Source organism: Anser anser, assembly GCF_964211835.1.
Source record: "Anser anser genome assembly, chromosome: 9".
NCBI lineage: Eukaryota > Metazoa > Chordata > Aves > Anseriformes > Anatidae > Anser > Anser anser.
The window spans coordinates 28442827-28469434 of NC_139729.1; the positions used below are offsets into that span (position 1 = coordinate 28442827).

The window sequence follows — 26608 nt, forward strand, 5'->3', positions numbered from 1 at the left end:
TTGCCATTAAAATCTTGCAATGTCACCAGCTACGAGAACAGCAGAACCTCACCGCTGAGTGCCTGTCAAAGGCTGGATGTATGCAGCAGCCTGCTGTTGGATGTATCCACTCGGCTGCTGCTGCATCTGCCTCAGCCTCTCCATCAGCGCGGGGCCGGAGTGAGCTGCTGTGTACGCCCGGGGGTTGTAGCTGGGGGAGAGCACCACGCCGCCGGGCTGCTGCTGCTGCAAAGGCATCTGTGTGCTGTACATTGTGTATCCGTGAGGCATGCTCTGCATGGGAAGCAGACAAAAGAGAGATTTCACTGTGTAACTTAACCCTATTTAAATTAGCTTCATTATAAAAGAAAGAGATGGCCTTTATCAAAGAACTAAAACCCAGCAACTGGAAGCAATCAGTACGAGGCAGGGTCCCCCATGCTGGTAGTGCCACTACCATGCTGGTAGTGCTTCTGCTTGCAGCTTCAGGCAGCTAAAACGTGGCCGCATGCAGCAGGACCCAGCCTGGTCTTTGCCCTCCCTCCCCAAGAGGTACCGAGCAAGAGCGGGGCTGTGCTCACAGCTGCACCTCTCTCCTCCCCCTGCCCCAAAACCCCAAGTTCCAGAATGAATACAGCATAACAGAGGTTCATTTTAAAGCATTACTGGTGTCAATATCTCACCAAAAAAAGGTCAAATTTCAGACTTTGCTCAGAAGTATGCTTGTCTTTACCAGCGACATCATTAGGGGAGAAACTGCGAAGTGGCTACCTTACATCTACTAGCTGCAGCGTGCAGAGAGCAGTGAACGCCCCAGAACAGGGCAACACCATTGCCCTAGGCCACATGCATGAGACAAGTCCCAAGCAAACCTTCAGCAGGGACAAGCAGACTGGAAGGTGACGGAACTCTGCTTAAAAAACATTTTTATGCACTCACTCCACCTGAGCAGCACAGTACCTGTGCTTGCTGCAACCCTGGGTACTGCGGAAGCTGAGCCGGGGGTCGAACTTGTGGGGTGAACATAGCAGCTTGGTCCATGGGCTGACCCTGAAAGACACACACGGATCGGGAACAGCCCCTGCGCCCCGAGCAGCAGCCGCCCCCAAACCCCACCACCGCGTGTAATAACGAGCCAGGGAGAGGCTTCACCACTTCCTTCAAAAAAACGGCACTTTGCAACACCAAACTGTCTGCTGAACTGCACTCGCTCACGGGGAGGTGGGAGAACTGACCTTCTGATTTCTGACACTGCTGTAACACTGCTGCGGTGAAGAAACAGACATTTACTGAACAGGGGTTTTCACAGACACCCTTTAAAAATGGAGATTCGCAAAGCATTTCTTGCGCTTTAGAAAAAAATAAATAAATCTAGCTGGTCTTCCAGACAGAACACAGAATTGCACTGGAAACTTAGAGAGAGTGATAATCTCTAGTTTAAAAACACAGTTGATAACTTCCTCAAGCTACCTGACTGCTGGTTTTTCCACAGATGAAGCAGTCCAAATGCTCATTTGCAGATTTCTTGATGACGTGCAAAATACTTGTACGATAAATGGCTATGCAAACATTTCCAGCTCCCAGCAGCTTGGAAATACGCTTTGTATTTGTGATCGGCAGAGAGCCTAGCTTGTTTGCTTCAAATTGCCTCCAAATTTATGCCAAACTAACAGCAACTCACTTAAAGATTGCATTAGTATGTTTTGAAGCACAAGAAAAGAGGAAAAAAAATTAGACATACTTCAAGACCGAGATTGTAAAAAATTGGTGAATGAGAATTTGCCAGAAATGCAATCAAGCCTGCACAGTTTTTTGTGTTATTGTGATGTTGCAATTGATCATTTTGAAAATTGTTCTACTCAAGGAATCTTAGTAGCAGACACAAGCTGGAAGCAATGGTGCTCCCTCCACTTAGCTGTCCAGTTCACCACAAAAAAAAAAAAAAAAGGCAATTGACATTATAATCTGGATATCCATACAGAGAAATATTGTAATTTAAGGCTAGAAGTCAGTTTGATAACACACTGCAAGCGGCAATACCACAATCGGGGCTACCAGCTGGAAAAGAAAACAAATACGAATAACAATGGATAAAACCACTGAACCACCGAAGGAACTTTCCTTCTTTATCTGCTCCCAGCCCTTCAGTAGGAAATACACCAAAGGATAACAAGTCTGAAAGTGCCAGCAGCAGTCTTGCAGATCGGCTGTTAATTTGGACTGCATTTAAAAATAAGGTCGTCTGCGCCAACAGACCCGGGAAATGAGCAGAGCCGCCTGGCCTGTGAGCCCGCGGCGGGCACAGCGCCCGCGGGCTGCAGCTCCAGCAGAGCCAGCCCCGCGCGGAGCCACCTGGGGCTGGGGTCCCCCCGGGGCGCCGGGGAGGGACCGGGCAGGAGGGGTCACCAACCAGGTGGCGCAGCCAGGGGCAAAGCTGCCAAGGGATGCCACGGGGTTGGCACGGCGCCTGTTTTTAATGCCTTCCTGCCTTTTAAAGCCACGACTGACGTAGCTGGGGCTCTGGTGCAGGACTCTGGGACCGCTGCTAAAGGAGCCACAAGGGCCAGACAAGACGGAAGGGAGCTCTGTTACGACAAGCTACGCTAAGCCTGCAGAAGCTACGCTAAGGATTTGTTTTAAAAAACAGCCAATATCTCCGGGAAAGTTCTGAAAAACAAATCAGGGAGTACCAGAAGTGTGAACAGAAAAAACATCTATATCCCTAACTACTGCCGGGACTGAAAGCAAATTTAGCTGGAAAAATATCTGCAAAATCAGATGGGGAGCTCTCAAAACAACAACCTGGGAGGTGAGGAACCGAAAAGCTGAGCAGCCGGTATGCCTTGCACACAGGATGCCCATAAAACACTGAGCAGCTGAAGACGCACTTAGTACAGTGGTATTGGGGGCAGGGGAAAGTGCTCAAAAACTTAAGTTTTGGTTTTTTTTTGAGAGAGATAGAAGAAGAAGAAAAACAACAAACAGACTAACAAAATAACCAATCATTTCTCTGAGCAAACTGCTTCCAAAACTTCTTCGTAAGGTGCAAACCATGAGACAGATAAAGATGTAACTTGAATTCACCCAAAGGTAAACAGTGAAATCTGATAAAACCATGACCAATTTTTCGAAACAACAAAACACAACAACAACCACAAAATAGGGCCTTGAAATATGCCTAGCAGTAACACAAACGACCCTGTGGGTTCAGTGGAAGTCGGTTTCCACAGACAGACTTGGAGACATGCTCCGTGTTTTGTTTTCTTTTTGTTTCTCCCAGTGACAGCTCACCTTGCGTGCCCCAAACCAGAATTTCTCCACTCATGCCCATGGGTGTAAACAGTGCCCCTCTAGTGTCAATGGAAAGTTATATCGATGGAAATTGGATTAGGCCGTAATTATGTGTGAAAATACTAAACGAGCAGATGCGTGATCCCAGCAATATGTGGTGAAATCCACAAATGGCTTTTGTCCACAGGCCTTCTTCCCACCGCTTAAACACAGACAAAGCAGCAGAGCTGCCGTGGGGCTGCGAATCCCAGAGCAGAACACCCTTATCAAAGACCACCACCCGAGGCACCGCCACCCAGGCCAGACAAGCGCTACAGACAAATCCAAGAGTGAAATTTAAGCAAAAAGCTGTTCATCAGGCAGGAGATGGATCAATTTATTTCACTGCAGCACATGGCAACAGAGTAAATTCCCGTGTTGTGAGTGAGAGCTCTGCATTCCCGAGCAGCAACAGCAGGGTTACTAAATTCAAAGGGACTTCTCCCTTCAGGCATAATTTAGTAAGAGTTAACTGAACATGCAAGCCAATTGCTGCAAGCCAGAATTGTGCATGCACATTAAAAAAAAAAAAAAAAGGACGAAGGAAAAGAAGGGAGAAAAACCCCTCCACTTTTATTCAATGCTGATGCAATGTTACAGCAATAACCATTGTTCTCTTTGTTCTACTTACACCTTAAATTGAAACAAACACAACTTACTGCTTTTTCATACTAAGTATGTGACCATATTGTATTTAGAATGCATTTGCTCCTCTATGCGGTGTGTGAACTGGTAATCATACCAGCTATGGTATTGTACCCTGATTATGAATCAAATCTGATCAAATCTGACTTCAAAAGTAGGTAGCGAAACACTAGCACTTATTTAGGTAAGAATAACATCCTATGATGATAAACCTGACAGACTTCACCGCACACTTGCTGCATATCTAGGTGTGCCTGATCAGCTGTAAATACAGTGACCTACACCCCGTTCTGCCATGCTGCCAGTAGTAACTGTAAATACTGCACATCTATAAAATACTGGCAAACAGGGTAAGCAGAAAAGCCTTTTTAAAAATAAATTTTGTTTTTCCAATTAGTGTTTTTGACAGCATTGCAGTTTCCCTAGGATAGGAAGAAAGTCCTGCAAACTAATTCTGAAGCAGCTTTTCTAACTGACCATATCAGGCAAACTTTCAAACATGGATATTAGGGATGAAACTTCAGGCCACAAAGACAGATGTCATCTCTTCTCTCCACAAATGACTGAATTCTATGAAAATTTATTATCTAGCTATTAACTGTTTCTTATTTTGGAAGAAACAAAACACGGTTATTCTAACTGCATGTCCTGCAGCTCAGGAACGCACCACCAGGCACTATACTGCTGTGCCTACGAGACGAAGTATTTTGGAAACTGCAGTTCACGTGGCTCTGCGTGCTGGCTGTAAAACCTGCGTGGTCCATCCTTTGCCTCTTAGCCAGCCCGTAGGGCGGCGCTGCCTCAGCAGCCACCGCTACCACACTGCACAGCGCGGCGAACGCCACCACGGTGGAAGGTGGCAGAGTGGAGCAGACACAGGCACCAGCAAGGAGACGGGGGCAAAATGGGAAGGGGCAGGTCATGCTTGGATGGACATGGCATCAGGCTATCTTGCAGCTACTCTAATCTTTCACAGAGAGAAACACAACATTTTCTGAAGAGAAAAAAAAATAAATCAATGATGCAGTCATCGGGAATATTCGTAAGAACAAAATATTCTGTGTGCAAGTATATTCACAGCCTTCCCGCATGCAGCCACTGCACTACCTAGCCACAAGGAGTACCCAAAGCGTATCATTCTCATCAAAAGCAAAGTGTGCAGCCTATGTGTTGAAAGAAATGCATGTTTGTGCAAAAGAGAAAATAAAGAGAAGAAAAGTTCGTGATCTCAGATTGGTTACCATTACGTTGTCAAAGCCATCCTGAAGGGATACAGCAGAGCTACAGACATCCTAAAGGAAAAGGACAGGCGAGAAAATAGCAAACAATACAGAGAATATGTATGATTAGGCTCAGCTTGTTAGTACAGTAGTACAGCACCTTTACAGTGCTCACCTGAATGTATTGAAAGAATGCCGGTGTTCTGAAACACTGACAGAACCCTTTCAAGTGTTTCATGACGCTAATGAATCTCCATACTTTAATAAAATTTATGAACAGAAACTCAAAACATGGAAAGGAAACTGCCACCCACCGGAGCCTATTTATTCTATATATAGTATTGAACATTTTGGACAAACCATAGTTATTAATTTTCAAGAGCACAGCATGAATGATACAGCACTGAAGGCCAGAGTCTTTGTGGACTGGTTTCACAGAACTGTTCTCTCTGGAGGTTTCATGAAACACCAGTCCTAATAATTTCAAGCTGCACAGGTAACTTCATTCTCCAGCTGCTGAGATATAAAAACCAAAGAGGAAATCTTCCCTGCTTAAGCTCAACCTAACAACCTACACTGCATAGTAATAATACTTACAAGTCATCTTCTTCCTGTATTTCCAAATACTACCTTCAGGCTTCTACTTGTACGGCATTTCCTGCTCTAAATTCAGGACTAGAGAAAGAACTACCGCAAATTCCCAAAGGCCACTTGGCTGAACTAAGGCACCAGCCATGCGTGCAGGCGGGTGTCCTGCTGGGGCAGCCTGCAGTCTGAGAGCATTCCCAGTGCCTCTAGTACCTTGGAGGGGCTTCTCTGGTATCAGTATTGCCAGCGTACGCTCAAACAAGGAAAGCAAACTGAACGGCCTGGTGAATTGCTCGTTCATTTTATCACAGTGAAAGTTTTCAAATAACGTCCTGAATGAATCTCCCCAAACAACCAATAAGGCAAAAAGCTAGAAGTACACAGGAAAACGTGCCTGTCTGTGGTACTCCCCAGGATGCTAAAAAGGATGCCACTGTGTAGAGGTAGTTTGGAGACAAAAGACTGGTTTAACTTGGTTTATCTCAGCTTAATTTGCACTGACTTACTGCTGACACAACAATAGAGCTGATACAGACCTGCTGAGTGGATTGAAGAACACCCAACATGACATACGTTCGCTGAGATATGCATTTGAACCTACCCAGCTGAACTTTAGTGCAACTGTTAGACTGGGCATGCCCTCATAACAGTATGAACCGTATTTTATGAAAAAGTTCATGACGGACACCTTATTAAACTTATTTAGGCCTGGAGTCACATCTTCCTGATAGGCTGTTTCTCATTACTGACAAACTGTCTAGGCAGTACTTCAGAGAAAAACCTAACCACTGTTCTTAACATTTCAGATGTTGGTCTTGTTTGAAACCAAAAGGCAAATCCAACATCCTCTGTCCTCTAAAGATGACAATGTTAAACAACATATTTCTTAAATGCGAGAATAATATGTTGTTCTAGATCTTCAATCATTACTTTTTAATCCAGCTAGCCATAAGTAGTGAACATCATTTGTTTACTAAAGGCTCTTATTGAAACCTGCATTCTATCATAATAATTGAAAACCAGTTTGACCTAACACTCAAATATTGAGGTACTGTCTAACGTAAGAGGTAATTCAAGGTTCCTATTGAACAGGAAGCAATGGCTCACTGTAGAGGCCAGTACCCTAACATTTAGGGCACCTAGTCCTTAGTACCTGGTAGTGCCTATTGGACACCAGTGAGTGATCAAATATCCACTGTACCACTGACCTTACAAAACATGTAGTAAGAACTTCTGGAGGCTTTTTTTTTTTTTTAATTTTGATTTTTCTTTTAAAGAAAGGTACTATATGACACATACAGGAAAACCCTGGTTTCATCATTATGAACAGCCCATATAAAACTATTCTAGCCCGTCAGCAATTTAAGCACTGCAGAGGGCTTTATGTGCATCATAACAGGGAGATTGAAGGAGGGATGATAAGGACAATGAGGGAGCTCTAAAGAAACAGACACAGCGTGTGAGAAATTATGAGAATACTTGCTGAAAATTTTGATTATTTTAAGCAACCAGGGCACATCATAAAGTTTGAAGGCAAGAACTCAGCATAAGGCAATACAATACAGATGACTGCAGTGAGGGTAGAAATGGGTACAGCAAGTCTTTAAAAGTAAAAGTGAGCAGTTACTGGTTGTACCGCCAAATACTGTACACACATGTTGTTTATCTGGGATCCAAAAGAAAAAAAAATATTTTCCTTGGTTCTTATGCCATCAATTCAAAATCAGCCTGGCCGTAACCATATTCTGAAAATTATCTTAGGCTCAGAAGGGAGTTGCATAACAGGCATGTGTGGTTTGGCACACAGCAGCAGTACTCTGTAAAAATGTTAGGAGAATACCAGCTGCTTCTACAGAACATGCACATCCATGTGCACATGTGCATGGAAACGGCTTCTGTTGGACTTCCTGGAATTTTTAGGAGGTTTGTTTGGAGGTACATAGCACCATGCTAACTCCGTCATGAAAGTCACTGGTGGAACAACAGGGAACTAGAGTAACATCAAGTAGCAGAAGCAAAACCTGATTTTATGAAACACACTAAAAATAGAAAGGGCTAAAAGACCAAAGGGCAAATGAAGTTTAAAAGCAGATGGTCCTGCTTAAGCAATATTTAGGGTGTTACTGTGAGTGTAAACGTCAGCTGGCTCTCCACTCCACGTGCCTGTGCAGGGCAAGCAGCCCCAACACAAGGCAAAAACAGTGTGTTGCTCTTCAGCCTTCGGAGTTTGGACAAACCTGTTGGAGAGATCGTGCCTGTGCTTGCTGCCTGAGGAGCCGCTGCTGCTGCTGCTGCTGCTCTTGCTGCAGGAGTTTCATCTGGAGCAACTGCTGCTGAGGTGTGATTGCATGGATAGAGGGGGGCTGCATCATGGTGCCAGAGCGTCGCTGCAGCATGTTCGACAGGGCTTGTTTCGTATTAGTTGGAACAAATGAGCTTGTTGGATCCAGTCTGGAACCACCTAAAACCCACCAAAAACACAAATGTTTTCTCTGCCATCTGCAGGAAAGTTGTTAGTACAGATCACTGCTAATTCATCACCTCCTGTTTGATTAGAACTCCAATAATGATGATAAACTCATCTCTGTAAAGGCAGACAGGGAACCGGATTAAACCAGATTACTGGCCTGAAAAATTGAAAGGGCAAAATATCTTTGAAGACTACCACTTGTAAATGAGAATGAAAAGTAAAAAGGCTATGGGCTCTTACATGTTCTACATCAGCTAAGATGTTTGACTACTACTGAAAAACAAAATTTGCATGTCACATCAAAAGCATGATACAAACAGCTCATTATGTCAAATCATTTTATCATGAGATGGCAATAACTTATGCATCGGCACTACTTGAGAAATAACACATACGTATAGGTCAACAGATTTAGGAAGGTACATCTTATACACGTTTTTTGAAAATCGTAATTTTCTTAATTTTGTTGACACTTTCTGGTATTTTCTGAAGATTTTTATGCATCTTAAATGCAGATCGAGTTATATTTGGAGCTTCAGAAAAAATATTTAACATTTATAATTGGAAACAAACTTCCAAGCTTCTGTGCATAATACCTGAGAAGGACAGAACATCTATTTCAAAATCACCTGCTGCCCACAAGAACATCTAAAATATGTATCTTAAATTTTATACACATTAACAGTAAGAAACAAAACAAGCATACAAAAATTGAACACATATCTCCAATGCTGAAAAAAGCTAGCCCACAGATTTATTTATTCCATCTAGCAGATGTTAAATTACCCACCATGGTTCTTGATGTGAATCAAAGAAGAAATAACTCCAGAAGAAATAACCCCAAGGTCATTTGTTCCTGTTAATCATCCCTCTCATTTAGCTCCTCACTGAACTTCTACCAGCTTTCTTATAAGAAAAATCTATCAGCATCACAAAAAATCCACCACAAAATCCCCCCCAAAAAAAAATTTAAAAAAAAAAAATCCATCAGCAGGTCATTTTTGATTATCTATCACGAGAGTTTAACAGCTTAAGAGACAGACCTACAACTGCTAATGGAAGGCTCTTCTAAAAATGTCTAACTAAAGGAATAAAACCAATGGCATCAGCCATCACAACCTGCTTCAGAGAAAGTTTGGAACAAAATCTGGTCGTAGTAAGTCAAATTCTATCATAGATCAAATTAAAAAGGCCCAGTGAGCGACCTCAAAGCTTACACATACCTGGTGGGAGGGGCTGGTTCTGCACAAAGAAACCAGGCTGCTGCGGCTGTCCCATGATGTTGTAACCCCACAAGGCAGACTGAGGATGGTGCATCATTTGAGAGGAAATAGGCGAATAATTGGGAGGCACTCTGTATAAGTTGTTCTGTGGATATTCCTTAAAAAGCACAGTAAAAGTGAATGTTACTGACATTCATACCTTACTAACTCATAAATAATGCCAATTTTCCTACTAAATTATTAAAGGATAGAGACGGTTCCCATTGTCGTTTGCAATGATGTAAAAAACAGATTAAGTCTCAGGCTGCCCACAGGTAATTAACACTAACAACTTCACAGAGACACCATCCATTTTTACCTTATTAGCAAGTATTTTCTGCAGGCTATAATTAGGCAAAGCACAAGCACAGCTTACTGGATCAGTTTATCAATAACGGGATGAACTTAACAGAAATATCAAAAAGGCCAGAAAACTGTGTCAACATTATACCTGTTTCATACACAATACAATGACAAACCAGCGGATGCTGTCAGAATACTTATCACATCTACAAGACATACAACTACATCGGCGGCACTATGGAAAGGCTGCAATCGTGCAAAATGCTGCTATTGTAAATGTACATTATTATTCAGGTGGTGCCGGGTATGTTTTTCAAACCCCTGGCTCTACAGGATTCTTCAGCTGAGGAACTCACACCTCAAAATGACATTAAAGCCAACAGGGCAAGCAGCTCAAAAGCCAGAACAAACTGCACAGTAAAACAGTTTATCTGCGTGGAAGAGCTTTTTTCAAATTGGTATCTATTTGAATGGGACCTGAGTTTGAACCAGCATGCTTGCTCTGGACATAATTTGAGCAGGAAGTATTTTAGAAATTGACAGAGAATCTAAGTGCTGTAATTTTACACCAAACAAGAGAAAGCACATATGGAACCTGAATAATATTAGTGAGTTAAGTTCCAGTCTAGCATATTTTGTATCGCACGTAAAGTCCTAAGCACTGTACACTTCTCTACGCTGATTCTCCTGGAAGCTCTCTTTGATAGCAATCCACCCTCCTGCTGACCATCTCTATTCATTCCCTTTATTACAGCCTAGGTCTCCAGGTGGGGGACAATTTCTGAAGGTAGCTAAGAGAGCACTATGCAACGTCAGATGCTCCAGCAAGCTATTTCAAGCTTTGCACAGGGCATCAACCACTTACATCAGTCCTTGAGCTTGACTTTGACTTTCTCTTCCTGCCTTTTGTCTTCTTCTCATCATCCATGGCATGTTTTCCCTGGTCTGAGAGCTCTCCTGACTTTCTTTCTGGTTCCTGAGAGACAGGTGTGGTAGGCTCTTCCTCCTCCTCCTCTGGAGGAAGGGGCAAGGGCTCGAGGTAGTAGCTCCGTGGCTTGGGTTTGGGGTGTGTGTGATACAAGAGGAGGTGCTGCTGCTCTTCATATTTGATCACTTTCCTATCAACACGAACGGTACCAAACCATGCCCAGGAGAGAGGGGCAGGATTTTTATGGCCTTCAAATAAGTCCCAAGGGGACACTTTTTGTTTTGTTGAAACCTGAAGACCCTGTTTCAAAATAAAAGTGAAGTTAGCATTTTAGGAAAGTTGAACACTAGAGCAAACTACTTGCTTTTGTATGATTTGAGTCAGAAAATCCAGTAACAGTTTTTCTCCTCCACAAAATATATCAATTGCATAATGGTGGGATTTTAACCTCCATCAAGGCTACCACTAGATAAAAGCAGTTACATTTCTATAGTACTATTTGCTTGTAGACATGCTAAATGTTTCAAGTTCCATCTATCGCATTTCAGAGGAAAAGTCAAATAATCTATAAAGAATTGTTAATCTGAAGATAGGCTTGCTAGAAGTTTACATATTTAAGTAAGGGGGGATAAGAATAAAAAGCTCCATCCTTCTCTCTTAAATAAATTCACCTTAAAAAATACATATCCTTTTATATCGCCAAAAATTCCAAACCAGCTAACACACTTATTTTCCCCTTCTTTCCTGTCTTTTGTAAGCAGGATCACCCCCTGCTTCCTCTCAGCACGTAACAGGTCAAAAGGTTTCCAGGTCAAATGAGCTCTCAAATGTAGGATTCTGCCTGAAAAACAAACACTTTTGTAAGAGCTGCTGCTGTTCAGCTCCAAGTCAAACATAATCTTCCTTTTTGGCTGATATCAGTCAAGACCCCAGATTGCAAAATCAAGCAAGCTTATGCCAACACTCATTACATTAGCAGCTACAAATAGGCCATGTACCCTGTGGAATTAATGAGGAAGGACATGCAGCAAACATCATTCACTTCTAGTTTGTATAGATGTTGATGGACAAACTTTAAACAAATCAGAAAATGAAAGGTTATCCAAACTTTGGGTTATCCAAACTTGTATGGGTGGCATAAAATTGTTTCCATTGAAAAAGCATATACATCAAAAGCTCTGAGGCTATTTGCAAGCACTGGTGAATATTCAGGAAGAGAAGGACAGATCCATTGTCAGTACAAATGCAGGGCTGGTGGTGCTGCTGTATCATACAAGTCACACCAGGTTGCTTGGACTCGTACAGCTCGCTGAGTGCCCCTCTATAAATCCAGTCCTGGTTTCACACACTGTCAAAGAACTTTCACATGGATCATGCAAGAAAAACTGTGCATGTGTATTTCAAACAGAATTATATCTGGTAACAAAAAAGCAGTCAGTCGTTTGCAACTGTTTGTAACAGTGCTGCTCTTACAAGCCCAGAATCACTCAATTTTCTCATCATTGCTCATAGAAAGCCTACTTGTTTAACACAGATTGCATTGCTGGGGCTGAAGCTTTTGTAATGACTGCATTAGAAAGCTGCACTACAGCAGAAATACGATACTGGTTTTGATACTGTGTATAAATGCATGCACTCTACAAGCTGTACCTGTTTGCTTGAATTTCCCATGCACCAAAAAATCATGAAAAAAATAGATGAAAGTAAACATTTACTCTTGCCTGTTTCTTATCAATGGAGTCAAATCCTGCAATTTTGTTGCCCTTGGTGTCAATCAAGGATCCCATTGGCTCACAAGTAATAATATCACATGTCTGCTTTGGCAAAGGGAGCAGCTGGCGAACCTTGTCAATGCTTTCTGACCGCTTGTCTCCCAGCTCTTTCTAAAGAATAAATAAAACAATCAATCAAACAGAAAGGGGGGAAAAAAAGGAAGAGAAACATTGCACTGCTTTCACTATTAGAAAATGTCCAGTTTCTGAATGAATCATTTCCCTGTACTTATACTAAATTTAAACAAATGGTTTTGCAGAGCTGTTTTTTTTTGTTGTTTTGTTTTTTTTTTGGGGGGGGGGTGGTTTTGTTGTTAGTTTCTGGTCTTGTTGTGTTTTGTTTTGTTTTTTAAGAATGTAAGTTGTTATTTCATCTCTTGTTTGAGTAGAACATAGAAACTATATAATACAATTTAAATACAAATTCAGTGTCTCAAACATCAATAAAAGTAATTAAGTCCCTTTCACGGTCCCTAAATGTAATGTAATGAGAAGAAAATCTTAGTAGACTGTCTCCCCACCCTCACATTCCTGTTTTATTTAATTTCCTTCTTTTGTTCCTTATTACCACTAGCGCTGCTTCATTCTCTCCTCTTTTTCCGAGGCCTTCCCAGACACTAGAAATGACAGGATGAAAAGTTGAGAATGTGATTCAAAAGAAATGCTGAAAATGATGAGATGTAACACTTACTTTTAACTTTTTCACTAAATTCATATAAGCCCTTTTGTTTTCCTCAGGCCCTCCTTGAGAAGCATTTGACAAGTCGGAGGCAAGTGTCCCGTTGATGAGAACGCCCAGCATGTCAAGCACAGTTGTGAACAATTCACTGAGAGTAAAATTACAAGTGTTACCCAAGGAATTACTGATTGCTTAGAGATCCAGGGACAGATATTCACAGCAAAAGGCACAAACACAGCTCTTTAGACAAGCTGAATTTTTCAGTGCTTTCTGCATGCACACACAACTCAGCTCGCATGCACGGGCCCCAGTGTATACATGCAGGTGAACTGTCAAGATACAGACACAAATCTTACACACCACAGCTCAGAGCTACAGACAGCACAAACTGCTAATAGTCATTAGGAACTACAGCTCCAATTTGGGAAACTGCTAGGAAAACATGCTTGTTAAGGAGCAGTGTAAATAGTGTTTCCAGTGCTTTCCAAAATAGAGATGTTCCCCAGCTGAGACCAGCACCGAGCATGTAAGTTGCACTCAAGCACTAACACGGTAATAATAAGAAAAATATAACAGTAACATCCATGCAATCTAGACTTAAAAGCACGAAGGACATTGATTAGCTTGTTTAAACAGCGCAGACATACTTGTTGGTCTGCATATCAACAGTTCCTGAAGTGATTATCTGAAGGAGCAGAAGTGCCCAGTCTGTGGTCCACTGGGTACTCCTCTGCACAGTATCAAACATGCCACCTACCTGCAAAATAACACAGCAGATAGCAAAGCTCTGCATGTATCTCACAGACGCATGCTTCCTCATCACGTGTTCCTTATGAATAAAACTGCCATCCAGTCCCATGTGTTCTTGTGTGCTGACTGCCACTCTGATGTACTGAGCTAAAATACCTTTTTCTCCCCACCCCATGCTTTCAGAAAAAAAGCTTCTCCAAAAAGCTTCTCCTATGAAGGAACTACAGAAAAGCAAAATAGTATTGCACTGCTCCTTCAGTTTCCTATCTTCACTTTCATGTTTGACGCAACAAATTTTGAAGTGAATGAAAAGATTCTCAGAACTGAAAAGGTACTGAAGTAAAACCTTTTAGTTATTGCCTTCCCCCCACATACAAAAATTAGACAATAAAATCCACTGCATAGAGAAAAGGACCTAAAGAACAAGATAGCATTGACTGAAAATAAAAACTGCCACATGACGCATTTGACCCCACGAACAATTGTTCACAATTCCTACCAGTATTTTATGATACTGTAAAATATGCCTTTTCTTTGAGAAGGAGCCATTTCATCAGAACTGTTCCTGCAAAGGATTAACCTGCATCAACACAAGATACCTGCTCAGGTTATGAGCCTGATTTCCAAACCAGTCAGAATAGAGCCCAAACCCCACATTTCAAAGATAGAACACTTCTAGCTAATGCAAGCACAGCTCAAGCCTTCAGAGAGGAGAAAATATCTCCCTATTACACAACAGGATGCCTAAGGGAGCTAACAGCAAACCAACACTGATCTTTCCTCACTGGTGCACTGCAGCCCAGGGTCCTCCTGCTCTACCACGATGCTACTGTCAGCTTTGCTGGTTTGTGTATTTTCCCTGCACCCAGTATCTGCTTTGAATCATCTTGCCTGTTTCCCATTTTAAAACTTTCCAAAAATATTTTTTTTCATGTTTATAATCCCACTAAATCCTTCACTTTTTATGCCTGTAGTTGTTTCACTTCACAATTCTTCCCAATGTTTAAAGCTTATTTCGACATTGTACCTTGCTCAGGAAACACAGAGACTGTTTCAAATCCCAGTACCTGCTTTTAGCTCCTACACCTTGCTGAGTTTATGTCTAAGATTATTCCTTGGACTACATATGTAGTTTATTGTTTACAAAGGGATAAAATCTTACTGCTTTAGTAATAAACCACTTATTACCCATATCAAGTGTTGGCTCAAGTCCCCCTACCCTGAACCAGTGGCGGCATACGGTTTCCCCCTCTGGTTGTACCTGAGCAGCTTCCAAAGAGGTGGGAGAAGAACAATGCTGCAGTATTACTCCTACCTTGGAGCTCCCTCACTTGGCCTTACACGTAGTCTCTATACACCTACGTCACTGTGCTAAACGAGCTGCAGCGACCCTGACATCTAGTACAGAAGTTTCAGGAGATGTGAGACATTGAAGGACTCGATGGAAACTTTCTAAATTGATTAATATCCAAGTAGTGGCAACTGAAATTGCACATGTAAATTAAACAGCCAAATATTACATTTCCCGAGACCTCCAAAAATCTCAACTATGTTGCCTAATTCTATAAAACCCTTGCTTGTCACAAGAGGATAAACCAGCCCATCAGTAGACAATGACCTTCAGTGTCTACAAAAAGGTGATACAATTTCTGATATTCCAGTGCCACTGAAAGGATGAAAGCAGCACAAAAACAAGGCGTGAATCAGGCATAGGCTGTCCTTCCTACTCATTTTACACGAACAATGCCCAAACACTATGGCCAGGAAGCATCAGCTGAAACAAGAGAGATGGGAAAAGCAGAGAACCCCCTGTGATGCCACGCTGAGGCAGGGGGAGCACTAATGGCCTTTGCTGCCCCTGGCCAGCCCCACCTGGGGCAACCCCCATGCCCAAGCCTGTCCCTAGCCCAGGAGCTTGTCAGGAGCCTCAGCTCGTCCCCATAGCCCTGCCTAGAAATCCCAGCTCAGGGTTGTGTCTGACCATGCCTCTCCTCACCGGGCCTGGTCCTGACACCCCCACCAACCGGCTGACACCCCGGTATGGCCTCGGCTTGTCCCCATCCTGGTGGAGGTGCCCGGTGCCCAGGGCTGGGATTTCCTCTGGGAGCCCTGGCCCCTGCGCTGCCCAGACACAGTAGTTCTTGCACCTTACCATGCACTTCAAGTAGCTGCTACATCTCTTTATACCAACAGAAGCACGTAAGTTTTTCTTACCAAATTAAGACGAAGTTGTAAGGCTTCATGCATCATTTGTCTAGCTTTAACATCATCCTGGTACCGTTCTTCCCTCCAGTTACTAAGGATCTAAAAGAAACCATTTGAGTAAGGTTGTTTTCTCCCTGTAGAGGAATTTTCTCCCCTTCAAGTTAAAGTATTTGTGACCATTACCTCTAAGGAGCCATAAAAGATTATTAACCTTTTTATCATCATGCCTGTTCAAAGCTCAGAGCAGATTAAATAAAATAAAGGAGGGTAAAAATTGATTTTATAAAGGGTTGATACTCTGCTATCAATTATGGGACTAGATCTCCCTGTTGTAGCAAAAAGAAAATAAGGATCTTCATTATGTATTTATGAAAAATACAGTTTCAAACATCCTATTTAACTGCTCACCATATAAACGGATCTCTTGTACTGGATGCAGCTTCCCAACAGAACCGTGTTGGGTGCTCTGGATGAGAAATGACCAAAACCTTAGGGAACCTGGACCAGCTGCATTTCAGAGGAGAAACCATACCTCTGAAGAAGAATCCAAGTGGCAGTAATACCAGGGAAAAAAAGATCAAAGGAATGAATTTAACTAGGATGTGGACCAAAGTCTGAGCCCGGACCTGCAGTGAGAGGCAGTATGAGCAAATAACAGCCCTACAAGTATCAATTTTCACTGCCACAGTAAGTTAGAGAAACTAGAGACAGAAAAAGGAAACGTATTCCCACTACACCGGGCACTGCATATGTTCATTTAGAGGACAGTCTCTAGGAGCTAGTAATATTCATGTAGGCTACAGCATCAACCAGATGGGAACAAGGAGGCTACAGCAGAGTCAGAGGTTGTGAATAAGCATAAGTGAAGGAAAAGTTGTAGGGATAGTTTCTGTGGGCAATAGGCCAGTTTGGGACTAGCAATATTAAAACAAACAAACAAGAGCAAAACAAATAAACAAACAAAAAACCTCACAACTTAACTGTACTAACTGGAGAAGATGAAAGGTTTTCCCAAAGATGTAAAGTTTCAAACTTATAAAAACATTTTTATGACCAAGCTAGAGACTGAGAAGACTCTTCCTCTCATGACAAGCATCTTTTACTGTGTTTCCTGGAAAGAACTGAAACCAGATTCAAGTTCAATATATTTTACTGTAACAATTTTAAAAAAAATAAAAAATTACTCTCATAAATTGATAAAACACTTCCCCATTCTTTCTTCCTTGGACTGTTCCTTTTGGTAGGCCATGCACTATAATTTTTCTGGTCTGAAACTGTCCTATAAACATAAAACTGATGACACAAACATCCAGTGAAGGGTGCTTATGGTTATGTGCTTGTTTTACCTGATTAACTTGATTCTGCAGTGATGTTAGAAGCCCTTCCCGTTGCTCATCCTGTCCCTTAAGGCAAGTAAGTACCAAAGAAAGGAAAGGTTGCTGACTCAAAAGAGACATGCTTTAAGAGAAGCAAACACAGAAGTCAGTTAGTAACATTATTTTAATACCCCCCCAATCTTCACCACCTTCCTTGTTTTGTCTGTTTTTTCCCTCTGGAAGTGGCATTGCCTGCATCTATGTCTGTTTCTGTTTTAGTAAATTAAAGCCTCACATGACAAATTAAAAGAACATGCACATAAATAGGAAGAGCACCAGCCAGTATAAATGCACACATTATGCATGTCACTACTGAGAACCCACCTAGCTCAAGGCATCGAATGACCAAGAATTACATGGACACTTGAAGGCCTGACTCAGGAACAGAACACGGTATTTGAAGACTACTTTCATTAAACAGGGATATAATTGTAGTGGAGACTACAGCTAAGGAGCAGCTAAAGTTTCTAATCCATGTTAGTGGTCTGAAGTGAATCCCAAAGTTCCCCTACAAGCACTGATTAGGATGTAAGCCACCTAAATTCCACTTAAATTTTAACATGGGTTTAGTGTATGTAAATTGAGGTGCAGCTTTAGATGTTTTTAGGCAACTTTGTAAGGGCTTTCAGAATACATACATACATATATATAGTAATGGGTATCCATTATGAACATAAAATTTAGACAAACTGAAAGAAACAGAGACAAATCTGGAACTACGACACGTAAAGTAGAAGAGAAGTCAAAAATGTCAGCAAAGGTATTTGAGTAACAGTTCATGCAATGATTTTTACAGTTTTAGGCATGTAAGCTCCTAGAAAATTACATGCATCCTTGAACACAATAGAGACGTATCCATGCATACACACATACATTTATTGTAAGTTTTCATTTCAGCAGTTATTTTCATTTGGCATTTAACTTGACTTCAGAGATTTATGTGACAACCAGTATAAAGGAATGGCAAAATCTCTAGGTTCCATAAAACAAGCAAATTAGAAAGTCTGCATTTATGGAAGTCATGTTAAACAGTTTTTTTTTGTTTGTTTTTGTTTGTTTGTTTGTTTTGTTTTCATATTTTAGGAACACCATGGTAGGAACACGTGTTCATTTACTCATTCATTTCCATAAGAAAAATTTACAACTTGCAAGACAACTACTATCACAATTGTTATCCTTGCTACACAAAGTGGAGTTTGAAAAAAGATACAACAGATACGCCGTGTAAGATTTTGTCACTAACAGAGTAGTAAAGTTTGTTTTTGATTGAGATTGAAAGGTTTCAAAAAGCCCCTGGTGAAGTCATTTATTGTTGGAACTGTAACAACGTTGTAAATGCTTTCACTTCTGTGCATGGGACCTGTCATGGAGGAAGGGCTCAACAGTTTCTACAGCATTTTATTCGTATTTTGAAAGGATTCCTGTTTTATGTTTTCTAGACATGATCTCTCCCATACAAAAAGAAGGCAGAGAGAGGTTCCATACTCCCTTTTACTGATGCAAAAAAACTGGCAAATTGCAAGAGAGCCAGTGAATAACAGAAGAGTGCTGAAATACCCAGAAATACCTAGCAAAGAGATCAGTAAAGCAAGATGTCATTTTTGTCTATCAGTAGAACAGGCAGGTACTACAAATGAAGTAGAAGGACAAGGAAGGATTTAATTCAAAAACTGAACATGGCAAACCTCTCTAGACTGATATATTTGTTACGTGAGAAGCTTCTTAAAGAAAGGGCACAAATGAACTAGGAGGGTCCAACATGACATAGAGTAACAGGCATATGGCAATTATCAGGGAAAGAAAAAATAATAATAAATCTTTTAACCCTACGGGTAAAATAACCTAGTTGGAAGAGGCTGAAAAATAGCAGATTTAAAAGGTTCTGCAGAATTAAATGACAACCATAAGTCAAAAATCAATACACACAACACAGATTTACAGGAGTACTATAAAGTCGTAATGCCCAATTATTGGTCCCTTGTTCAGGGAAAATATACAGCATGAAAAACATCGAGGATGAATAACAATGCTCACTAATAACACAAGAACAATAAACTTGTAGTGGTATCATATGTAACAGTCAAAAACCATGAGCCTTTAGGAACTGATTTGCTTTCTCTAACCAGTGTACTTTGGAAGAGCTTTCCAAGAAGAAAGATGGTCAGTATTTGAAGCTAAGAGGCTTTGTTGTGTAGAGTGTTTAACGTAATTTACATCATAACTAGAACAAAGTAAAAACAAATAATAAACACTGTACAAGAATATTTTACTAAAGGAAAAATCAGTAACTATTAAATCATTAAAATTCTCATTGGTTTGGAAAGTTAGAGATGAACTTCAAGCTCTACTACTCCCCACAGGAATTAAGTGACATCTTAGGACAGTTATGATATCTTACTGGCAAGGAAGTGGCCTACCGCCATAGAAGGGAAGGCACAACAAGCCCTCTGACTGTACTTTTTAATTTCCAACATTACCCCACAGCAAGCTGCAGAATAGCCACTGGAAGACAAGTTACAAAGCTTTCACATTTTGTCTTCTGAAACCAATGGCATTTTTCAGACTAAATGAAACCTGAAACCTGTCTCGGTTTGATAACTTACTGCTCCAAAGAAGTGAGCCAGTGAGGTCTTGTGAAGCAAAAACCCAGTGCCCAATATACCCCTCCTTCAAAAATACCTTCCAGCTCTGTTTACAGAGATCTCCCAAGGTCATACCTCTTTTGCTTCTGTCTATCTCTTTCCTTCTTAGAAGATGACCCCAAATGTTGTCCTTTCTCCAGCTCCTCTCCCGCAGCTTTCAAGACCCTACCTTGAACTGAGGTAGGCAGTTTTGCAATCAAGGGAGCCACCAGCCACACTCCTCGCCGCTCAGAAGAACTAGAAACAGAGCAAACGTATTTCAGCCAAAATATCCATGTAGTTTTGCAACCAGTACTAGCTGTTAAAAAACTGAACTGCTTTAATAAAGCAGTTGGCACAACACGTCTGGAGTAACTAGTGTGGACTGAACAATCATAATTTCTGGTTTCCAAAAATTCAAGAATAGCAACTATATTTATTGTTAAACAAAAGTAAATAGAAGTAACCTTCAGGTAACTCGTTTCTGTACATTCCTGCTTCAAGTGCAAAAAGTCTAGGCAATCTATGCACAATTAAGCATCACGTTGGCTAAAATAATTAAAAAGGTGCTACAGAAAATACCTTAGGAATGTCTTTTTACCATTCTGTCTTGTATTACTTGTGTCAGCATTTCCAACAGAGTTTGGATTGAAGAGGCCTATACCAGAGTTAGAAGAGTTATTGTTTAGATCAGCGGATTGCTGAAACACCTCTATTGTCGCCTTTGCAATATTATCCAACAAGCTGTTCATTTCAGCCACAGACCCAGAACCCTACAGTAAAACATAAGCAAACTAGCACATTCATGGTATGTTTGCTCATGGACTACGTTAAAATTTAACATTCTTATCTAAATATTTAATGCAAAAAAGTAAGTTTGAAAACAAATACTCACAGACTCCTTCATGCACTGCTTGATCATTAGTTGCAGCTCCAGCCAAGACTGACGGAGGGTCCATTGGTCTAAATTCTGTGAAAGAATTAACATTACAAATACAGGTGTCAACACTTCAAAGGTCTAAGGGGAAAAAAATATCTCATAATTGAATGTATTATATGCAAAAGCCTTCTTATAAGCAGATAATCACAATCAATACTCTTTTTAACAATCTAATGACATTCCAGAACATCAGACCTGTTCAAGAAACTACGTTAATGGTCCAACATTACTCAGTAACTGTGCAACTTTTCTGAATAAAAATCCTGCTCTCTGCAAAACACGAGTTTAGTTAAATACAAATACAGAAAATGCACTTAGTTTGTTCTTTAACAATTATATTTAACCATGGCATTGCCATCCAAATAGACACGTTTGTATTTAGTACAAGGCCATCTAGACATGATTAAAGTAAACCCAGCAGCTAAAGTGACTGTTTTGCAGAACACCAACCAATTTTTGTCCTGGTCTGGCTATTGCTGACTTGACACAGTTGAGATTTCACAGAAAATCCATTTTGTAAGTTTGAGGAATGAAATAGTCCTATAGTTGAATTTGAAGAAGTGATCAATTAAGGACCATGTGGATTGCATTTGAGCCTTTTCCACAGAGCAGGAGTGTCTTTCAAGCCACTGCTGTCATAGAGTCCTACTGAGACAGTATGCATCTCCACCTAAACATCCCCAAAAGCAGCTCCCTTTTCAGCAGCTCCCTAATGGCTGACAATGATAAACAGTAACAATGAGCATGCAGCACACTTGTTTCCTCCAGAACTGTGAAATCAGAGGTAGAGGTACCAGAATTCTGCAAGATGTTTACAGCAAAGACTAGAGATCCTGAGCACATATAATGTTTAAAGAAGAATCTAATGCTTGATTGCACCAGGAACTGCAAATCAACATCACTTTGTGCTGCTGCTGAATGACAAGTTACGAGTTAGTACCTCACAGGTGGTTTTTGCACCTTCTTTTTCTCCACTGCATTACCTGAAGTATGCGTTTGATGTGCTGCCTCTGAGGGTTGTCCCCCTCAGTGCATTCTTTAATACCATGAGGATAGCAGATAAGTTGAAGAAGTTTCTGTGCTTGTTTGTTTGAAAGAACAGGATCCAAAATAAGATCTTTGTCTGTGCACAGCCTCTCAGGTTCTTTTAAACAGTGTTCTCCAACCCATTCCTGTAAGTAACCAGATAACAGATTCAGAAGATAGTTTCAATGTTCAAATATTAACTTTTGTTAAGCTAAGCAGAAAAGTGCTTTTCTACATGCCAAACTTAAAGGGAAATATGGTTTATCTGAGATTAGAAATGTCATCTGTCATTCAGTACCACCTGAAAGTATGACTGTTAACTGTTTTCAAAAATGAATTTCTTCCAAGCTTTGAAGAACTTCTATAGTTTGAAAGCAACTTTGTAATAAAACAAAGACTACTGTAAAAGCACTTTGAACAGACAGCTGATGGAGTGGTCCTACTGTCTTCTCAAAGTGCTTGAGAGTCAGGTAGGAAAAATACCTCAGATCTGGTAGAGCATAGGGAGATGCCAACAACTAACTTAAGCCATTTTTTCCCCCACTAACATACTACTCAGTCTATTAAATGTCTCTGCTCCAAAACAGGAAACCCAAAGAGAACTCAAATATTTAAATATTTCAGCATTCATTTTATACCAAAATACGTTATCCTTTTCAAATAAAATACCATTGATTCTCTAAATGAAGACAGAAGAGTAGTTTTTACAAATTACCTGCTGGCAAATAGTTCTTAGCACATATCTAGCATACTCGCTTAAACTAGCGGTTTCTATGGAAACAGCTTTTCCACATGATTTCAGTGTGTGAGAGGAACCCCACATTTCATCCTCATTGAGGTCTTCTAATAAGCCTCTCATAGTGAAGTCCTCACTCTTCATGGGGTTGACACTGTTGCTGCCAATCTCGGCATCACCTGCAGAGCAGAACCACAGAAGTACAGAGTGAACTTCATCCAAGGCCCCATGCCTCTAGACAGGGACATCCGCACAGGCACAGGCTAGCTGAGGAATAAAACAGGAGTGAAGCACTTGCTTTCAAAAAGAAAAAAAAAAAAAGGCAGCAATAAGTTTTAGTGATCTGAAAATCACTACGGCCAAAGTATTGTCCATTTGCTTCATTTTGCATAGTATCTTTTTGATGGATATTTCAGAAGCAGAAAAAGATTTATACAGATCAAACACAACTAAAACCACCGTGCTCCACAGGAAAGTGGAGCACCTGTGAGTGCACGGCCTTGCTTTGGCAGATAAGGAAGTGTTGAGTTACTCATTGTTCTCAGATGTCTGATTTTTCCAAGTCTTCTCTCTTACTTTGATTTATTAACACTCCACAGATCAAGAGACAAGTCTCGACTGATGGTGCCCTCAGTCATCTTACTATGAACTTCTCCACCAGAGGGATGGACCTTCATGGGAATGGAAAAGGGCAGCACATGGTGAGGGAGCCCTGGCAAACATGGGAGAGCTGATCCTCCCCACAAGGCACCAGCTCAGCTCTACGCCATCATCTGCCTGAAACAAGCCAGGGTGACCAATGGAGCAAGGAAAAGCAGTTAGGACATGACACAAAAAATCAGACCTGTAACAATTTATGTTAAAACTGATGTGTAAGGCTTTGCAACCGTGGACAAGAAAGTAGATGCAACTACAGCACGTAGAAGTGGAGAAAATAGCCCAAACTACTGCACATAACACCCTAGAGCCTGCGAGGCCTTCCAGGAGCGTGCAGGTGAAGCAGGCTAATATAGCCAAATGTGTTCAGTCAGCACAAACTCCTGTGGATCATACCTGTTTGACCATATATGATAGTTATCCCCCAGAAAACCTCTCAGTTTACTATCAACTAATATGGCATGACAAGGCAAAATGGTTTGTTTCAGTGCCACATTAAATATTTACTCTTTTAAACACACACTTCCGCACCATGGCCTCTGGTTATACATTATGCTAGGATATATTCCTAAAATCGACAACTACCAGCAAAACATTAAAATAAGGAGACTGACAGCGTAAATACGCCTTTCAGGAGCTGTGGCCACATGCCTGATTGCCACACACTTACACAGAGTGCCCAAAGCACCATGGTGCACCGGGTCCTCCTGTGCACTCAGTTTTCCCATCTCTGTTTGTGTTCCCTGGTACTGCATTATCCCAGACAAAAAATGAGTTTTTAATAGAGGTACTGCTAACAAAAACAGTCAATACCTGCAAACCCACCCTAGTTTCTTAACTAGAGAATGACTCTTAGGTAAATGGCACACAATCCTTCTGTAACAAGACTGATCTCATATCTAACACCTTAGCAAAACCAGAGTCCCAATGTGCTGTGACAAACCAGCCTGCAGGACGGGCTGTGACATTTCATCCCCCTCCCTGGGTCAGCTCTGCACAACTGGACCACCAGGCTCACCCAGCCCTCACTGCAGCGAGCACGCTGCTGCCCTGACCTCCCCTGACCGGCCCACTGCAGCACCAGGGATCAACTCCTTACAGAGGGGTGAGACAGATTAAGGAGTGCTGTCACTCCTGAGACAGAATATAAATCATTTTCTAATAGGCCAATAGCAAAAGAAAAAAATAGAACATATCCTGCGAAGTGAAAGCAGGTATTATCCTCCTATTCCCCCAAATCCAGGCAAATCCAAACACCCGTGTACCACTGAACCAATGGCAGGTAGAGCAGACACATAGCCCTGCAGAACCCAAAGAGCAGGACAGGCTCATTACGAGGGATATGGGAATTGGGCCAAAGGACAACACGTGTGAACAGACAGCAGCAGCAAAATGGCCACCCACAGCCTCCCTGCACTCAAGCACCTCATTATCTTGTGAACCATATCAGGCAACCATGTAAGGCCCGAAATCTGCACCTGTGATGGACACGTGGGAGGAAGCTGGCAGGCAAACAATACGACGAAGAGATCGATACCGAGGCACACATGAAGCTAACACCATCCCTGAACACTTTGATAAAACTTGTGAAGACATTTATTACACCCTAGAGCAGTTACCTGCACAACATCATCTTTCACTGTGGGTAGGGACTGTTGCAATTCTGTGCTGATGAAGCTTCTTGATTAGAAATCCATGTTAGAAAAAACAGTTATCACATATCTGTTGCTTTTTCTCAGCCTATCAAGTATAATTTTTAAACAATGCAGGGTGCCAAAAAGGGACATCTTCCAAATATAATATTTTGAGTATAGGAGATGAGTTGCAGTGAAGACAAAAATAAACTCTGTGTCCAGATCTTCCTTCTTATCACCCTGCATCAAGACCCTATTCAAACCATGTCCCTGTGTAGGGATGAAACAGCAAGTGTTCACACTGCACAGTATTAGTGAAGAAAAATAGCAGATCTCAGCACTCTGAAAAGCAAGAGAACATAGATAATGGCCATAAACGTATTCCAAGCTCACTTTCAATCTATCAGTCCATCCCTGCTAGCTATTTCCTTAACTTCTTTCCCAGTATAGTCACGTCATTAAGGACTATGAGGTTTTTGAGAGTTCTGAGACACTGGCCAACAGAGAACATAACATTAGTACTCTAGCTGGAGGTATACCTCTGCTGGTATATGCACATCTGGGAGATCTTGTTTGTTTAATTGGACATTTACTTAGCTCCAAAAATACACATCACCGTAGCTCCCCAGAGCTTTACCTGAACTTAAGCCAAATCAAAACTCTGAGATAGTTATTTGTTTGAATAAATAATACACTCCTTGTTCATGGAGAGTTGCTTAGTAGTGATTCTTTTTTAAGTTTCTCAATGACTGACAGACACAATTTGTGGAAAGCACAGAAAAAGGTGGGAAAAGTGATCTGAGACCTTATTTCCTCTATATACTTGAGCGTGACTTGCCTGAATTTGAAGTCTACTGGGACTTGGTGGCAGGGGAGGTCAAAATGTGAAAAAGCCACATCTGCTTAAAGGTTCATCAGCTGGGGCTGACTCACCAGAGAAAAATCTGTCTCTTGACCTGTGGGGGAAACACTACTCACATGCTACAGAAGCACAGACAGCATCTACGTTTTTCTTCTGTCACCGGCGCTTTTCTTTCCCAGTATATGTGAAGTAGCACTGTACAACTTTAACCCAAGCCCTAGAGCAAAAACATTATGCATGACTCTGCATAATCTTACCAAGCATCAAAATTGCTTTTAGGACTGCAAATACAGCTCCCACTTCTATACTGTTGTGAGCAGCAGCCAAGAGGTGACGATCACAAGAAGAACGAATTCCAGGAAATAATTTCCCTATGGAAAGAAGAGCAAATCTTGTGGAAAATGTTTATGCTTTAGCATCTAAAATTTCCTTCGTACAAAATCCTTTTCATCCAAAACAGCTATAGAAGCACAATAACTGAATGAAGAATTGAATGTCATAACTGAAGCTGAAGACCAATGGGTAAGTCATTAAAATCAAGTGGGGTACATGGTATTCCGGTTTTGGCTGAGATAGTTAGTTTTCTTCGTAGTAGCTCGCATGGTGCTATGTTTTGGATTTGAAA

General features: G+C 41.3%; 1 protein-coding gene across 5 annotated transcripts in view; it reads right to left on the reverse strand.

Moving 5' to 3' along the window:
* Positions 1 to 26608, reverse strand: part of MED12L (mediator complex subunit 12L) — a 140284-nt gene that overhangs the window by 7572 nt on the left and 106104 nt on the right. For 3 of the 5 annotated variants that reach the window (XM_083848917.1, XM_083848916.1, XM_083848918.1), the window contains 16 exons: positions 26241 to 26354; positions 22810 to 23009; positions 22052 to 22240; positions 21024 to 21098; positions 20711 to 20901; positions 20225 to 20386; positions 17478 to 17589; positions 16141 to 16230; positions 13824 to 13933; positions 13189 to 13324; positions 12447 to 12608; positions 10663 to 11025; positions 9456 to 9612; positions 8000 to 8223; positions 940 to 1029; positions 53 to 273 (listed from right to left, as the gene is read on the reverse strand). In XM_083848917.1, coding sequence (XP_083705043.1) covers positions 53 to 273; positions 940 to 1029; positions 8000 to 8223; positions 9456 to 9612; positions 10663 to 11025; positions 12447 to 12608; positions 13189 to 13324; positions 13824 to 13933; positions 16141 to 16230; positions 17478 to 17589; positions 20225 to 20386; positions 20711 to 20901; positions 21024 to 21098; positions 22052 to 22240; positions 22810 to 23009; positions 26241 to 26354 — 2596 coding nt within the window. Of the gene's footprint in view, positions 1 to 52; positions 274 to 939; positions 1030 to 7999; positions 8224 to 9455; positions 9613 to 10662; positions 11026 to 12440; positions 12609 to 13188; positions 13325 to 13823; positions 13934 to 16140; positions 16231 to 17477; positions 17590 to 20224; positions 20387 to 20710; positions 20902 to 21023; positions 21099 to 22051; positions 22241 to 22809; positions 23010 to 26240; positions 26355 to 26608 lie in introns of all 5 variants that reach the window. The other 2 variants (XM_083848914.1, XM_083848915.1) reach the window with 1 other exon arrangement.